The 17472-nt window shown below is 42.4% G+C and overlaps 1 protein-coding gene across 6 annotated transcripts in view; it reads left to right on the top strand.

The window, feature by feature from the left end:
• Positions 1-17472, top strand: part of TEAD1 (TEA domain transcription factor 1) — a 360416-nt gene that overhangs the window by 308879 nt on the left and 34065 nt on the right. For all 6 annotated transcript variants that reach the window (XM_060263081.1, XM_060263082.1, XM_060263079.1 and 3 more), the window contains one exon: positions 17055-17228. In XM_060263081.1, the coding sequence (XP_060119064.1) occupies positions 17055-17228 (174 nt within the window). The remainder of the gene's footprint in view (positions 1-17054; positions 17229-17472) is intronic.

The raw sequence follows: 17472 nt of genomic DNA, 5'->3' as shown, positions 1-17472 counted from the left end.
CAGGGATATGTTAGATGTGTTCCTCTCTAAAAATGGCAGCCCAGCTGCTGCCAGGGAACATGAGGGTTGAGAGGCAACAGAACACCATGCTGAGGGTAATGGCAATGTGCCCTGAAAAGGGACCTCTTTTTCAGTTGGTGAACAGGTATCTTTTCACACCAAGAATCGTCTAGATAGGCTGACAGTGTTGTGGAGGAGCCAGTGGTCATGGTACATGTCAGCACCAAAAATGTGAGGAAATGCAGTCGTGAGGTCCTAGAGGAAAAATTTAGGGTGCTAGGCAGGAGACTCAAGGCCAGGACCTCCAAGGTAGCCTTCTCAGAAATGCTACCTGTTCCACATGCAGGGCAGGAGAGACAGGAACAAATTAGGAGTCTCAATGCATGGATGAGATGACGGTGTAGGGAGGAAGGGTTCAAGTTTGTTAAGCACTGGGATGCTTTTTGGAACAAGCAGGAGCTGTACAAAAGAGATGGTCTCCACTTGTCCCCAGAAGGAACCAAGCTCCTGGACCTTGAAATCAAAAAGGTGGCAGAGCAGTTTTTAAACTGAATCTTGGGGGAAAGCCGACAGGAGATGAAATGCCTCTGGTTCAGGTTGACTCATCTCAAAGAGATGATGGGTTAGCTGTTACTTTTCTACCAGGCAATGGATTACAGTTGTCCACTGAGATGGTGACAAACAGTATGGACTGCCTGGCGAAGTCTCAAGGCAGCAGGAGGAAGGTTGTGGGCCTAACTTGCCTGGAAAAATATAGATGTTTATATACAAATGCTAAAAGTGTCCGAGGTAAAATCGAGGAGTCAGAATGCTTAGTGTTGGGGGGAAATATAGACACTGTGGGTATTTGACAAACTTGGTGGAAGAAGAAGAAGGCTGCCAATTGTTGGAATGAGGAGAATCACTGGGACACGGTGATTCCTGGATAGAAATAATATCGGAAGGATAGGGAAGGAAGAGCTGGAGGTGGAGTGGCTCTGTATTTCAGAGAGGGCATCTAGAAAAATTGAGGAGGTAAGAGAATTAGATTCACTTCTAGAAATGCTTTGGGTAGAAATAGTGGACCCAAAAGGAAGCTTAAGGGAGTTTGTTATCGCCCACCAGATCAAAAGATAGAGGATAATTATAATATGATGAAAGAATTAAAGATAACGGCTAGACGTAAAAACTGTGTCATAATAGGTGATTTTAACTACCTGCACACTGATTGGGTCAATATGTGTTCTGGTCAGGAGAAAGTGAGTTTCTAGACACACTCAATGACTGCGCTATGGAGCAGATGGTACAGAACCTACAGGGGAGAGGTGATCCTGGACTTGGTCCTAAGTAATGCCCAAGACCTGGTGAGAGATGTAAAAGTGATTTCACTGCTTGGGAGCAGTGACCATAATGTTGTTAATTTTGCCATTTGTATAGATAGGGAGTTGTCCCAAAAGACCAGTACAACCACTTTTAAATATAAAAGGGGTAACTTCTCTGAAATGAGGAGGCATATGAAGAGGAAACTGAAAGGAAAGGTAAATAGGGTCAAAACCCTTGGGGAAGCTTTGAGGCTATTTAAAACTACAATCCTAAAAGGTCAGATAAAATATATACCATATCTGGAAAGGCACAAATAGATATAGAAAAAGGCCAGCATGGTTAAACAAAGTAATGGAAGCTGTAACAGGTAAAAAGGATACCTTTAAGGGGTGAAAGCTAAGCCAAGTGAGGTTAATAAAAGGGAATACAGGTTGTGGCAAATCCAATGCAAGTCTGTGATCAGGGAGGCAAAAAGAGACTATGAGGAACATATTGCAAAAAATATAAAGACCAACAATAAAAATTTCTTCAAATAATTAAAAGCAGAAAACCAGCCAGGGAGGAAGTGGGGCTCTTAGATGACCAAGGGGTAAAAGGATTACTGAAGGAGGATAGGGAAATGGCTGAGAAGCTGAATGCATTTTTTGCCTCTGTCTTCACTGTGGAAGATGAGAAGTGTTTGCCCACTCCAGAACTACTGATTTTGGAAGGAGTGTTGAAAGACCTGAGTCAGAGTGAGGTGACGAGAAAGGAGGTCCTACAACTGATAGATAATTTAAAAACTGATAAGTTACCAGGCCCGGATGGCATACATCCAAGAGTTCTGAAAGAACTCAAAGGTGAACTTGTGGATCTCCTGACCAAAAGATGTAGTCTTTCAATAAAATCTGCCTCCGTTCCTGAGGACTGGAAGGTAGCTAATGTTACCCCCCATCTTTAAAAAGGGTTCCAGAGGAGATCCGGGAAATTACAGGCCAGTCAGTCTGACTTCAATACTGGGAAAGTTGATGGAAGCTGTTATTAAAGAGAGAATTAGTAGGAACATTGATGAACAAAAGTTATTGAGGAAGACTAACCTGTTAGAGTTCCTTGAGGGGGTGAACAAACATGGACAAAGGGGACCCAATAGATGTTGTTTACATAGACTTCCAGAAAGCTTTTGATAAAGTTCCTTGTCAAAGGCTCCTAAGTAAGCTCAAGAGTCATGGGGCAAAAGGACAAGTCCTTTTGTGAATCAAAAATGAGCTAATTAATAGGAAACAGAGAGTGAGTATAAATGGGCAATTTTCACAGTGGAGGGTAGTAAGCAGTGGGGTACCACAGGGCTCAGTACTGGGTTCATTGTTTTTTGTTCATTAATTATTTGGAGTTGGGAGTAAGCAGTGAAGTGGCTAAGCTTGCGGATGACACTAAATTGTTCAGGATGGTGAGAACCAGAGAGGATTATGAGGCACGCCAAAGGATCTGTTAAGGCTGGGCGAGTGGGCATCAATGTGGCAAATAAGGTTCAACGTGGCCAAGTGCAAAGTAATGCACGTTGGGGCCAAAAATCCTAACTATAAATATAAGTTGATGAGGTCTGAACTGGCGGAGACTGACCAAGAAAGAAATCTTGAGGTCATGGTAGTTAACTCCCTGAAAATGTCGAGACAGTGTGCGACTACAATAGAAAAGGCCAACACTATGCTGGGAATTATTAAAAAGGGAATTGAAAACAAATCTTATTGTCAAGCATACAAGTTATTCTCAATATAAAGCTGTATTATTTAGTTTGTTACTTCACTGGTGCATATCAAAGCTATGTAACCCATTCCTTAGTTCTCATCTCTTGTAACAAATTCAGGACTGCCTGCTTTGAAGATAGTGCCTCCTGGGACAGTTCCCAGGCCTAAGCCTGGGACTCAGGATGTTGCTGACAGCCTAAGATAGCCAAACACATAATTGTAGTCTTTCACACGCCTGTGTTAGAATTCCCAGTTATCTCCAATGTCTCTTTGATGTATCCCTTAAAGTCAGCTGCTATACGTTAAACTGTATCACTTTCAACTTGTTCCATGCATGAGCACAATGGATTATCAATAAACTAAGACTTTGTATCCAAATCATCGCTTGGTTCTTTTGAAACTCCTATGCTTGACTTTTTGAAAGTGATGCATGTTAAAGTTCGGCTGACCTGGCAACTTCCAGACCGAATGGCTGAAGGCGTTCCAGATAACAGCAAACCTATTAATCCACTGGAGAGAGGGCTGGGAGACAGAATAGAGGTGTGGACCCCCCCCCCCTTGTGGCACGTCTTGGACACGAGGAGAGATGCGGGGCGCAGGTCCCCTCTACACATACAACAACTTTTCATCACCCCACGGAAGTGGGAGCCACGAACTTCAACCACCCTGATGGAAGAAGCCCCAGCCCGGCAAGATGCCATCCTGACAAGGCATGCCCGTGGAGGAAGGGGTAGCGGAGCCCCGGGAGGCGAGCGAGAGGGCAACCCACCTGGGGAGGATGATGAACGGAGGGAGCCCCGACCCGACAGCGGCGGCGGGGTGCCGGGGGGTTCCGACTCTAAAGACGGAGGCAAGGGACCGGGCAAGCTGGACGTCCTTGAAACGATGAGGGATGAGATGGCTAACATGGTGAGGAGCTTGAGGGATGAAATTCAGGCCAACGCCACCTTTATGGCCCAAGAGATGCGAAGGCAGATCGACCGCTTGCTAAGACCGGGGGACCTGAGAGGGATACTGGGGATCCCGGGGGGAAGGCCACCCTTAGCCCCGCAGCTCCCCGCTCCGCCAGTGATACCGCCACCCCCAATCCCGGCCCCACCGCTTCCAGCGCCACCAGTAGTCCCAGCTCAACCGCCAGTGATTCCTGCCCCCCACAACTATGGAAGGGGGAGAGAGCTTCATGCAACCTTCGACAGGGATCCTGAAGAAGTGGAATATTTTTCCATTCAGGCCAATAGTTACACGCACTATTGGGAGAATACGTTCCCAGATGAATTCAGTAGGGTGGACTACCTAGGTTCCAAACTCAAAGGGGCTGCTAAGAGATGGTACATGAGCCTGTACAAAACCAGAAGCCCAGAGCTAGACATGGTAGCGGCATTTCTGCAAGCCCTGCTCACACAATATGAAGACCCGCTGCAAGAGACCCAGTCCTTAACCGCCTTGCGGGACATGCAACAGGGATCGAAGTTGGTGCGTGAGTATGTGGCTGAATTTAGAGCCAACTCCGCAAAGGTCCAGGGTTGGAACGAACTGATGAAAATAGAACAGTTCCAGAGGGGCCTGAACGCAAGTGTACTGGATCAGGCCCTGCAGCAAGCATGCCCCACCACGCTGTTTGGGTGGGTGCAGCTGGCGGGGGAGGTAGAAACCAACATGAAGAGGGTGGCCCTGCAACGTCAGCAGCAGCAAGGGGGAAAGGGAGGACGTGAGTCTCGGTCAGGGGCGAAGACCGAAGTGAGGAAGGCCCCACAAGCGGGGGGAACCACTAAAATCCCACCGGCCCACAAGTGCTACCGATGTGGGGACCCTAATCACTTAGCCGTGAATTGCTCGAAGAGACCTTGAGGGCCCCCCCCGACTCTGAAACCCATTGCGGCAGCACCCAAGAAGGCACCAGTGCACACAAGGGAGTTGGCAAAAGGGAGCATCATCACCCCAACCATCACCAAGGAAGAGACCATCATCCTGGACGAGCTGAGTGAGATGTCCTGGGAAGAAGAGCCGGTGGAAAATGAGGACGGCCTGCACTGAAAGGTGCCAAGCAGCAGGTCGTGGATCTAACGGCACCACTGAGGGTGAGAATAACTGGATCTTTATTTTTTGTCCCATTGACTTTACTAAATCCAAAGCTAAAAAGATTTGTGCATGTGAAAGCCCTAATTGACTCTGGGTGTACGAGGGAAATAATTGCTCCTAAACTGGTAGAAGCCCTTGGCCTCTCATGAACCTCCTTGCCCCATCCCATCCAGTCTGAACAGATGGATAGTTCTGTAATGAAAGGGGAGCCATGCATAGAACAAACCCAGGCGGTGCCCGTAGGCATAGAGGATCATTGGGACATAGAACTGTTTGTAATCGCTCCCTCCGCATCCTTCGATGTGGTCTTGGGAGTCGGCTGGCTAGCCAAGCATGAACTGGATATTAGATGGGGGGATCAAAGCATAGACTTTACAGACAGTAAATGCAAACGCCACCAGTGGATTAAGGCATGGGGATTGGATCCCCCCACCCGGAATAAGAAATTATGCCTAGCCGTGGAGGAGGTCCGGTCTATCCCTAAAGAGTACCAGGACTTGAAAAGAGTGTTTAGTGAGGAGGAAGCAAATGAACTCCCTCCTCACTGGAGCACAGATTGTGCAATTGAACTCATCCCTGGCCAGGAGCTACCCAAGGCGAAATTGTACTCCATGGAGTGAGCTGAGAAAGTAGAGCTGAGGAAATTTTTAGACAAAAATCTCAAGAGGGGCTTTATCAGACCCGCAACCGCCCCGCACACTGTCCCTGTGCTTTTCAGGAAGAAGAAGGACGGCAGCCTCAGGCTCTGCACAGATTTTAGGGGGATTAATGGGATTTCAACTTCCAACGCTTATCCCATCCCACTAATCAGAGATCTACTGAGCACTGTCTCAGAAGGGAATACTTTCACTAAACTGGACTTGAGAGACGCTTACTTTAGAGTGAGAATAAAGGAGAGCGATGAGTGGAAAACCGCCTTCAACACACCGATGGGCCAGTTTGAATACCTTGTCATGCCATTTGGATTACAAGGAGCCCCCGGAGTATTCATGAATTTTATCAATGAAGTTTTAAGGGAACACCTGTACCGGGGAGTGGTGGTATACTTGGATGACCTAATTATTTATTCAAAGGATATGGACTCGCATGTAAAATTGGTAAGGAAAGTGCTCTCCACCTTGTATCAACACGAACTGTATGCCAAATTGTCAAAATGCGAATTCCAAAACCAGGAACTGGATTACTTGGGGTTTCGGGTATTGGGGAAAGGACTACCCATGGACCCAGCCAAAATCCAAGCAGTGTTAGACTGGGAACCCCCGAGGACACGTTGACAGCTCCAATCATTTATCGGATTCGTGAATTTTTATTGTAACTTCATTCAGGGGTTTGCCCAGACCATGTTACTCCTCACTGATCTTCTAAAGACCAAGGGGAAGGGTCCAGAAGCAAAAAAACCGGGGGCAAAGTTAAAGTGGACGCCGGAGTGCCAACAGGCGTTCCACAAACTAAAGAGACTGTTTACCAGTGAGCCCATTCTGAGCCACCCAGATGAACTCTGGCCCTTCGTGGTCCAATGTGATGCTTCCGATGTGGCTGTGGGAGCAATACTAATGCAGACTTGATGAAGAAGGAAGGTTGCGGCCATGCGCCTATATTTCTAAGAAATTCTCTCAAGAGCAGCGGAATTGGTCCATTTGGGATAAAGAGGCGTTTGCCGTAACTTTTGGACAGACCACAAAAATTTAGAAGCCCTAATGGGACGTAGGAAACTGACCGAGAAACATTGTGACTTCCTTGGCTGCCATAGAGTGACTTGCTTCTTCTTAGGCACCTTTTGAATTTCCTGTTACTGTAAAGAGACTGCAGCAGAATTTGGAAGCTACTGAAGGCTGAAAATAAACTAGAAATGGGCAGCCCCTTCCAGTGCTTAATGACTCAATAATGTGTGCGATGGACAGCGCACAACAATGATACCTACAACTGACAATGTTGGGGTCTCACTGGTTTTACACAAAAGCATTTGTAACTGTTTAAATGTCGTGATGTGATGTCACCCCAGAGTCAGAAATGACTGGTGCTTGTACAGGGGACTACCTTTACCTTTTTAAAACAAGCCTGCTTCCTCCATAGTTGGTGTGCCCACCCTGTAGCCCTAGAATCTGGAAAATCATATGCAGTTACTCTGATAGAGTGACTGTCAAGCAGTTTTTATGTATGCTATATATTTTAAATACTTAGTAAAAGTTTTAAATGACTCTTTAGAATGAATACTAAGTTCTGTTACTTGAGTTATTGGTTAAAAAAAGAACTTGGTTTAAAAAGATTATTGGTTAAAAAAAGAACTTGCATTAGAATTTGTTAAATGGGTAACCTATGATGATCTTTTTAGCATCTGGGGGACTTAAAGACTGTCAGGGAAATGATGGAGAGTGTACCCACTAAGGCTGAAAGAAATGGAGTAATAAAGCCTAGAGAGTTAGGATTGTTTAATGTTTTAAAAGATAGTACTGACTAGAAAAGGTTACAATCAGTTTAGAACTCAGGAACTCCATTTTCATTATTCTTAGTCATAAACAATTCTTTTAAAAATTTAAAATAGTTTCCAGTCTCCTTTGTTTTGTGGCCACAGTTAGACTGATACAGTGATCAAACTGTATAGTACCCTCTTCCACACTTAGAGAAGTAAGCACAAGAAAGTGATATCACAGTAGGCATAGCTAGAAGTATTTTCCTCCCAGCAGCTGACTACAGCAGCCATTAACATTGCTAAGCTATCCATCAAAGCTTCCCAGAGGCAGCAAATACATGGAATCTTCTGGCCTCAGCAACTCCTCCACTTCTGCTTGGCTGGTTGGTTTTAAGAAGGAAGCCTTAGATACTATTTTGTAGTCCACTTATCATGCCTGTGTGGATATGCAACAGTAAGCTGTGCATATGCAACTATGTTTGAAGCTATGCCTGTACTCATTTGATAAAGATGGCTGACATGGAGGGAAGAGTTAGGGTAATATCAGTTTAGAATTGGGGGCTCTAAGTCAAAAGCATGGGAAGTACTGGGTTACTAGCATATAGTACAGCGCATTTCTTTGCTGATTGTTTTACATTCAGAGCAATTTTAGGTTCTTTTTCTGAGTGAAAAGTGCTGTTATTGACGTTTATGTGATTATGGCAGGGGTGTCAAACGTGCGGCCCATGCGAGCAAGTCTGCTTCCTTCACCCTCTCTCTTCTTTTCTGTGTCACAGCTTGCTTTGCCAGGATTTCTCAATCACACAGGAGCTATAGAGCAAGTCTCTATTTTCTCCATTGGCTGAGGCTCCTTTTTTGCAGTGGGAGATACTTTGCTTTGATACTGACCACAATATTGCAAGAGTGCTAATACTTTAAGCATGTTTTATTTTAGTTTTTTTAAATCTTTAATTGTGGTTGTGTCTTTTATAAAGTTTATATCTTTGCTACCTAGCATTACATTTTATGACACACGTGACCCAGCCTGACAAGGTCTCATTGATGTTAGATCCGGCCCTCATAACAAATGAGTTCGTCACCCCTAGTTTAAGGCAATGGGAACCAGTACCAAGTACTCTGTTAAATGAATAAGTAGAAGTCAAACAAGGATTTTTCCTAAGACCATTGCATATGCAATGTTATTTTAATGCTTAGAGCATCAGCTACAACAAACTATGTTGCAAGAAGTCTATAGTCTCCCTGAAAGTGCCCCATGCATGACATATTATTTGATGGCACCTGCCAGGGTTAAGGAGTTCATGAAATGCTGCCACCCCACCACCCAGTGTAACAAACTGCAATACATCTTTCCTGTGTGTGTGTCTAAAACTGAATTTCTATACACTGCAGTCATTCTTGTAGAAATCTAAGGCTGCCTTAGAGATCATTTGGTATTCTTCATCTAATATAAACTGCCTTTGGTCAAAAATGATTATAAATGCCCTTAAAATAATTTTTACATTTTGACATGGGAGAAGACATTTGACATATCAAGAAGCAGCAAAATTGGTTAATTTATGGAATTATTGGTTTTAATCATACAGAATTTAGTAATTACTGCTGTATTTGTTCAGACATGATGCTTGTATTTTCATTGATTTTCCTTGAATGACAGTGTTTCAATTGAAACATACCATGTTACACCCCACCCTCCATAATCAAACACTTGTTTCATTTGTGGGTTTCAACCTTTGTTGTTAGACTTTGACTGAGACCATTGTTTAAAAGAAAATGTAATGATATGCTTAATTATATCTTAGAAGTAAAACAAATGCAGGTGATTTGTCTTTGTTTTGCCACTGCTTGTATGTTAGCATCCCCTGATGCCAGCAATTTGTCTTGGTTCCTTTGAATTCCTAAACAGATTATATTTTTTTCTCCTGGTATTATTTGACAAGCCATTTTTCATTACTCTACTGCATTTTTCAAATAAAAGAGTTCAGAAAAAGGCATCTTTCTCAAGACTGCATGGGCTGTTTCATACTTTAAGATGAAAGAAATCATGGCTTTAATAATGACCCAAATAAGGCAATGGGCCAGCCCCAGCCATTCCTCCTTAAGCGCTGGACAGGAAGATTCCCCCCCCCCCTATTCAATCATGTAAAATAATCATCTTCTTGCCTAAACACTTACCCTAAAGGAACACTTCTCCATGATACTTCCACAAAGCACGCACAACCCCCCCCTTTTTCAAATTAATGCATCGTCAGACTTTTCATCACTCCCACATTCCAGTGCCAACGCCTTTCCCCCTCCTCAGTCCTAGCAGAAATGTATAAAAAGTTATCTCTCAGTCCATCCAATGTGTAGCAGGTTTTGGAGCCCACCCTGTTACTCCAGCTGTATGGTTGGCTTCTCTACTTTTCCATCCTATTCTGCTGTGCATCCCCAGAACTGCCCAACCATTTTTAGGAAGCAGCCTTGTATGTCTTTGAATCTTCTTTGTGGTCTCTGTATTTCACACCCATGAGATTAGGGTACCTGCTCCGATCCCAATCAGTACCTAGAAAGCCTGGGATTTTCGTGCCCACGCCCAGCAAGCATGCACAAAGCTCCAAGTGCACATGCCCACAGGGTGGGGCATGGACATCCCACCAGTTCTCTTCTGACTGCCACACCAAACAGTTTGTTCTTCCCAGCTCCGGTCAGTACTTACCTTGATTGCTTTTTGAGTTTTCACCATGACCTCATAGATCAGGGGTGGCCAACGGTAGCTCTCCAGATGTTTTTTTGCCTACAATTTCCATCAGCCCCAGCCATCAGCCATGCTGGCTGGGGCTGATGGGAGTTGTAGGCAAAAAACATCTGGAGAGCTACCGTTGGCCACCCCTGCCATAGACGATCACTCTGTGTTTGCACATCCACAGACTAAGAGATTTCTAGGAAGTTCACTGAGCCATGGGACCTTTCCTTGGTACTGGATAATCTCAGGCCGCCCCTTTGAATTTATGGCTACCTGTCCCTTAAACCTCCTCTCATGGAAAACAGCCTTCTTGATTGCCATTACCTTGGCCAGGAGAGTTGAGGAGCTCATGGCATTGCATTGTGACCCCCTCTTACCTTTGTTTTCAAGATGATCATGTTTCTTTGGTTCCTGACATCTCATTTTTTCTGAAGATAGTTTCAGAGTTTCATCTTAGCTTAGACATTTCCCTGCCAAAATTGATCCCTCACCATCTTCCCACAAAGAGAGGTGATTACATTCGTTGGACACGAAGGGAGCTTTACTTTTCTTCCTGAATAGAACAAAGACCTACAGGAAGGACTCACATTTGTTTGTTTCCTATGCTACTGCTAGGCTAGGAACTAAGATTACATCTCAGAGATTGTCGAAATGGCTAACAGAGACTATTAAGCTGTGCTGTTTGTTAGCTAAAAGACCTTTACCAGGCCCTGTGTGAGGGCATTCCATGCAAGCTATGGCCACATCCACTGCCTTCCTTCGAGGTGCTTCGTTGACTGACATTTGCAAAGCAGCTACCTGGGCTTCGCCGCATGCCTTCATTAAACACTATGCTTTGGATTGCGTAGGCACCAGAAGGCTTGAGTGAGATGTCTGGTCTTATAGGATGCTACTTCTGGATGACCTCCAGCACCCTCCTTCAGGTATATCTGCTTGCTATTCTCCCATGGGTGTGAAGCACAGAGACCATGAAGAAGATAAACAGGTTGCTTACCTGTAACTGATGATCTTCGAGTGGTCATGTGTGCATTCACACCACCCGCCCTTCTCCCCCACTGCTGTCAGTCCTCCTTTGTTTAGTCTTGACAGTGGTCAGAAGGAACTGGCAGGATGTCCATGCCCCGCCCCACAGGCATGCGCACTTGGGGCTTTGCACATGCTCGCTGGGCATGGGTGCGAAAATCCTAGGCTTTCTAGGTACCAATCGGGATCGACGCAGGTGCCCTAATCACATGGGTGTGAATGCACAGATGACCACTCGAAGATCATCAGTTACAGATAAGCAACCTGTTTTTCTCCCCTACTATTTTCTCTCTTAGTAGCACATAGTTTGTTAGGGAAAGGGTTTAAACTGTGTTTGTACTTGACATGCATTTATTTCCTTTCTGTAGTGTCTTTATTTTTATTTACCTGACTTAACTCAATTCTGTTTCTGTTAATTTAATACATTTATTTTCTTATTTAAGAAGCTTATTCCCCTTCATTTCTCTTGAGTTTTGGTTTGTATCTCAACCTTGATAGACATAGGTTTATGAACTCAGTAATCAATATCCCACAAAACTTTTGTTTCATCTTTGCTAGAGAAGGATGGTTTTGCTAACTGCAGGGTTGCACGTGTATGAGTGATTTGGGTAACACTGCTGGAAAAGGAGGAAAAAAGTTGAGGATGTGGAGTTTTTAGAAAGGAAGATGGGGCTGGGAGAGTGGGCCAGCCATTTAACAATGGGAACTTTTTTGTGACCTTCATCTTCTTTCAGTGGCCAATCAAATCCCTTGCTTGCTACTCTTTTCTCATACGCAGTGTCGCATATGAGGAAAGCACTAGTCTGCACCCATTAAGTCTGTGTGAAATCTCTAAATATGAGTCTTTCAGAATCTAGTTATTAGCATTTATATTTTTGCTAGAATTAATTAGAAACATGTCATTAGGAATCATTCTGCTTAGTATAGGTATTACAATAACATAAGGAGAAAATCACACATGAAAAGTCAAAATAAACATTTATGTCCTTGTCAGATGCTGCGATGCCATCTGTTCTTCTAAAACATGGTGGAATTTTCACTGCTGCAGCAGCATCTGGTACTTTTGGCAAGATTGGCAAACAACTGTAGTAGCTTTACAGCTGCCTTTAACTTTGCTTCCTACTCTAAAAGCACAGTGTCTTCTGTAATCTATCATTTGCTACTCTGAACAGAATTTTGATTTGATTACCATGGACTAGGGAATGGAGAAGTAAGTGTATAAGGAATGCACGAGTAATGCATGGATCAAATTGTTACATATAAGGGTGCCCAGGGATGAATGTTCACCTAAACTCAGCTTTTGATCATGCAGTTATCCAAGATATCTCTCACATGGTTTGTGTTTTTCCAAGCATAATACATTAAAACATCAACATCACACATCTTTCAGTATTTCTTTTATATACAGTTCTCCATGCCAAAGGCTAAGAGCAGATGATAATGTCAGCAAAAAAAAGCTATGTTTATCAAAATAGTGTGGAGAGATTGACTCATGAGTGCTGCAGATGACAACTCTGCTTCATCTGTCACCCATGGATCCAGTCCTTCCTAAGCTTCAGCCTTTTCAAACAGCAGTGATTGATCTTGTGTTTGTTCTGGGATGTGGTACATTGCATGGTTTAATTTGCATTGGGAATATAGCCCACAGAAACTAAACACTTTTAAAAACAATTTTTTGGTTACTGAATTGATATCACATGCAAGCTCTAACCTATACAAAAGAGTGAAGAATGTATGTAGAGTTGAGATAATCTCTAAGAGTGAAATCGGGGAGCAAGCTTGGGTTCACAATCTCATGAGTCAGCCATAAACAGATGAGGTAGCTTTAGACACACCAGGAGGGCTTTTTTTCCTGTGGGAACATGGTGGAATGGAGTTCTGGAACCTCTTTGAGGAAACAAAATTCTAAAAAATGTTTAAAAGTTCTGGACTTTTTCCAATGCTATAATATCCTTATTAAGGTGCAGTGACCAGAATTGTACACAGTATTCCAAATGAGACCGCACCATCGATTTATACAGGGGCATTATAATACTGGCTGATTTGTTTTCAGTTCTCTTCCTAATAATTCCCAGAATGGCGTCGGCCTTTTTTATTGCAGTTGCACACTGTCTTGACATTTTCAGTGAGTTATCTACCACAACCCCAAGATCTCTCTCTTGGACAGTCTCTTCCAGTTCACACCCCATCACAGTTCACACCCCATCAACTTGTATTCGTAGCTGGGATTTTTGGCCCCTTTCAGGGAAGAACTGGCATAATGAAATGAAGATCTATGTTGTGATTCCTTTCAGGACAGAGGTCCATTTATTTTTATATTTTCATCTACATTTAAAGCTTTCTAGATCTGTGTGTAATCTTCCCTGAGGCCTAGGATGCAGAAGTCTAAATGATATGTTGGATGAAGACATTTTGAAAGGCTCGTCTGCCTATTCAGTTCCTTTAATGCTGAAATTAATGTATTAAGTGTGTCTAGAGTAGTTCCCAGTGTACAAAGATCTTTGCTACTACTGTGCTCATTTATTCCTAAACCATTTCTGTGAGGAAGCTTTGCTTGAAAGATGACTTCACAGGAGGGTTGTAGTTCAGAATGATAGAGCATAGAAGGCCCAAGGTTGAATCCCTGGCATTTCCAGTTAAATGGACCCAAGACAGATGGACTAGAAAGATTTCTGTTGCCTGTGACATTTAAGAATCACTGCACTCAAAATAAGCACTGGGCCAACTCGCTATTAGAAGAAGAAGAATTGCAGATTTATACCTCACCTTTCTCTCTGAATCAGAGACTCAGAGCGGCTTACAATCTTCTTTATCTTCTCCCCCCACAACAGACACCCTGTGAGGTGGGTAGGGCTGAGAGGGCTCTCACAGCAGCTGCCCTTTCGAGGACAACCTCTGCCAGAGCTATGGCTGACCCAAGGCCATTCCAGCAGGTGCAAGTGGAGGAGTGGGGAATCAAACCTGGTTCTCCCAGATAAGAGTCCATGCACTTAACCACTACACCAAACTGGCTCTCAAATTAGCAGCCTTATACTTCCCCAAAGCTCTTGAGTGAGTAGAGGAACTTCAGCCTCCCATATTCCAGTGTCCCTGGAACCCAGTGGTGACACTCGAAGCAGGTGAGCAGGAAGGTATAGATCGTCATAACCTGGTGCTAAATGTTCATTTACTGTAATACAGCTACCCTGATTAGAGTTAGGCAAAAGCTGATACTGTCCATTGGGTTTAACTTGAACAGTTAAATAATACAGCCTGTTGGCTTCTTTCAAACTTAGTTTGTATTGTTGAATTCCAAACTTTTGATGGCATAACAATTGCAAATGAGAGTACACAGAACGTAAAAAATTAAAAATAGGAGATAAAATCAAAAAGAAACAGATTATATATGCATTTATACAAGATCAAATTTACATTTAAGAATGTCAGCCAGAAATTTTGCCACAGCCTCAGTAACCTCCCACTCGGTGTCATTCAGTAAATAATTACAGAGTGGCAGAGTAGATGGATCTGGGGACAAAGAACGCTTGCAAGATAGTTCCTTATGGAGATTATGATATATGGAACAATCAAGCAATATATGCTGAATTGAGTCAGGAATATTCGCTCCGCAGGTAGAGAGTCTATCACATAAAGGTACTTGATATCTCACCTGTAAGACTTTGGAAGGGAACGCATTTAATCTAGCCAACATGAATGCCCTGCGATGACTTGAAATGGTTAAGTCTAATAAATAATGGGGCATTTTACCACAAAAAACATTGAGACCTAAGGATGCTGGGGAGCAGGAATAAGGGTCTGTTGGGCATAGTTTCATTTCCTCCAGCTCCAACAATCTCAGTTTAATACATCTGAAGATATATGACTCATCAGATGTAAGAAAATCGTCAACTGCTATCCCCAACTGGTTAAGTTTGGACATAAGAACTGCTGACCAAGATGAGCTATAGGGATCACTTTTCAGACAATCAAGAAGGCTGTTAGGATCGGCCAGCAGAAGTAATAAAAATAACAGCTGAATCTGATGAAGACAGAGGGATGTCATATAACCAACTGCTAAAGATTCAAGGTGATAAAGTTGAATTAAAATCTGCAGAAGAGTTAAATAACAAGTATGACTGGTTTCAAATGCAACAAATAAAAAGCTTGATGGAAAATGATATTAAATCTGTTGGAATTAGACGTGAGCAAACGGAATTGGAAAAGGTTCTGCTTGGAGATAATGAAAAATTAATATCGAAAATATATAAATTATCGTTGAAATGGTCTACAGAAGAAGAAGTAGTAAAATCTCAAATGATTAAATGAGCAATTAATGTAAACAAGGAAATACAAATGGATACATGGGAATATCTTTGGAAGAACTCGATGAAAATATCAACATGTCAGAGTATTAAAGAGAACTGTTTCAAGATGATGTTTAGGTGGTATATGACTCCGAAAAAACTGGCAAAGATGAGTAAAAAGATGTCAGATAGATGCTGGAAATGTAAGAAACATGAAGGTTCTTTTTACCATATGTGGTGGACTTGTGGAAAAGCGAAAAAGTTTTGGCAGATGATACAAGAAATATCTCAAATTTTGGGATATGATTTTAAGAAAGTAGCAGAGACTTTTCTGTTGGGATTACAAATGGAAAAATTTCCAAAAGAAGATAGAACTTTAATTTAGTATTTGCTCTCAGCTGCTAGGACATTATATGCGCAGTTATGGAAACAAGAAAAAATACCAGAGAAATGGGATTGGATTGTGAAAGTTTTATCATGAGATGAATAAACTAACAAGAACTTTAAGAGACTATGATTTGGAAGTGTTTAAAAGGGAATGGAAGAAATTTAGAAGATATATAGAAAAAGAGTGGAATTTGAAAGGACATTGAGCAATTTTTTAACAATGAATTTAAGAAAAGGGAGAAATTGAACCTTGATGGGTTAAGGGTACCTTTATAAGTGAACTTAAGTATATAACATCGGCAGAAGTCTAGTAAAGGAGGGAGGGGGGATTAGAAAAATATCATATGGGTTAGGGATAGTAATGATATAATTAGATATTGTTACCATATGTTATTAATAAATTGTTTTAAAACAAAAAAAGAAGACTGTTAGGATCCGTTCTAGTTTGTATTTTGTTCCAGCTTCACAGTTCTACCTGAAGTGACAGGTATAGCACTGAAAGTTCCATGTTCAGATTCTCTTTATTTCATGCTTGGGAGTTGCTGTTGATTCACAGGGCTGTAAGAGTCAAAGGTAGATGAATGTGCAGCTGGCCAGTTCTCTCTTTTCATTTCTTTTTGTTGAAGTTTCCTAACATATGCAATATGTTAGGTGCTTGTATGCATAATTAAGTTGTGTGCCAGCCCCCAATGGTAGATGGTGTGGTTCAGTCACTGAATGAATTAGCACCATTTTTATTTAAAGTATTCAAAGTATGCCACCCAGGAACTTCATCTGATGAGTTTGTTGCTGGTTGTATCATTCGGGCTGCAGGTAGAGGAATGAATGTTTAAATACTCCCCCATACTCACTGCACATTAAACATCAGTATGTTAGGCTGGGCTAGAACTTTCTCCCTGATGTCTTTGTTTTATACACAGCGTGCAAGGTAGCTCATTCAAATAGGCTGTGTCTCACTTGCACACAGGTGAGCCCACAAGTGAGGCTACTGATGGTGCTTAGAATCTTACTTGGTGCTGTACCCTTTCTAGGAATTTGTAGGAAGTCTTTCTAAGAATGCAAATATGTTCTATTTACCTCAGTAAATTAATTTGCTTGTATATTTCTGTTCCTTTATTTTGCAGTACAACAAACATCTCTTTGTACACATTGGACACGCCAACCATTCTTACAGTGATCCGTTGCTGGAATCGGTGGATATTCGTCAGATTTATGATAAATTTCCAGAGAAGAAGGGTGGTTTGAAGGAATTGTTTGGGAAAGGGCCCCAGAATGCCTTCTTCCTAGTAAAATTTTGGGTAAGGTGATTAATTATGTGATTTACAAATAATATTTACTTTGCGTAGTGATTTTTTTACATTTTTAAAATACAAATCAAGACTTGCTATCACTTATATAAGATACCATTAGTTGCCCAAACCACTGGTTATTCCAACCGTATCACAAGATTATGTAATCATGTGCAAATTTAAAAAAAATGCATGCATACCTTAGCAAGTCATCAACAGTGACAAACTCTTTGAGGAATCAAGTGCCATAACA

This window comes from Heteronotia binoei, chromosome 21 (genome assembly GCF_032191835.1).
Source record: "Heteronotia binoei isolate CCM8104 ecotype False Entrance Well chromosome 21, APGP_CSIRO_Hbin_v1, whole genome shotgun sequence".
In the NCBI taxonomy this organism is placed as follows: domain Eukaryota; kingdom Metazoa; phylum Chordata; class Lepidosauria; order Squamata; family Gekkonidae; genus Heteronotia; species Heteronotia binoei.
The sequence above is the reverse complement of the archived record's forward strand: the minus strand, read 5'-3'. Positions and strand labels throughout refer to the sequence as shown.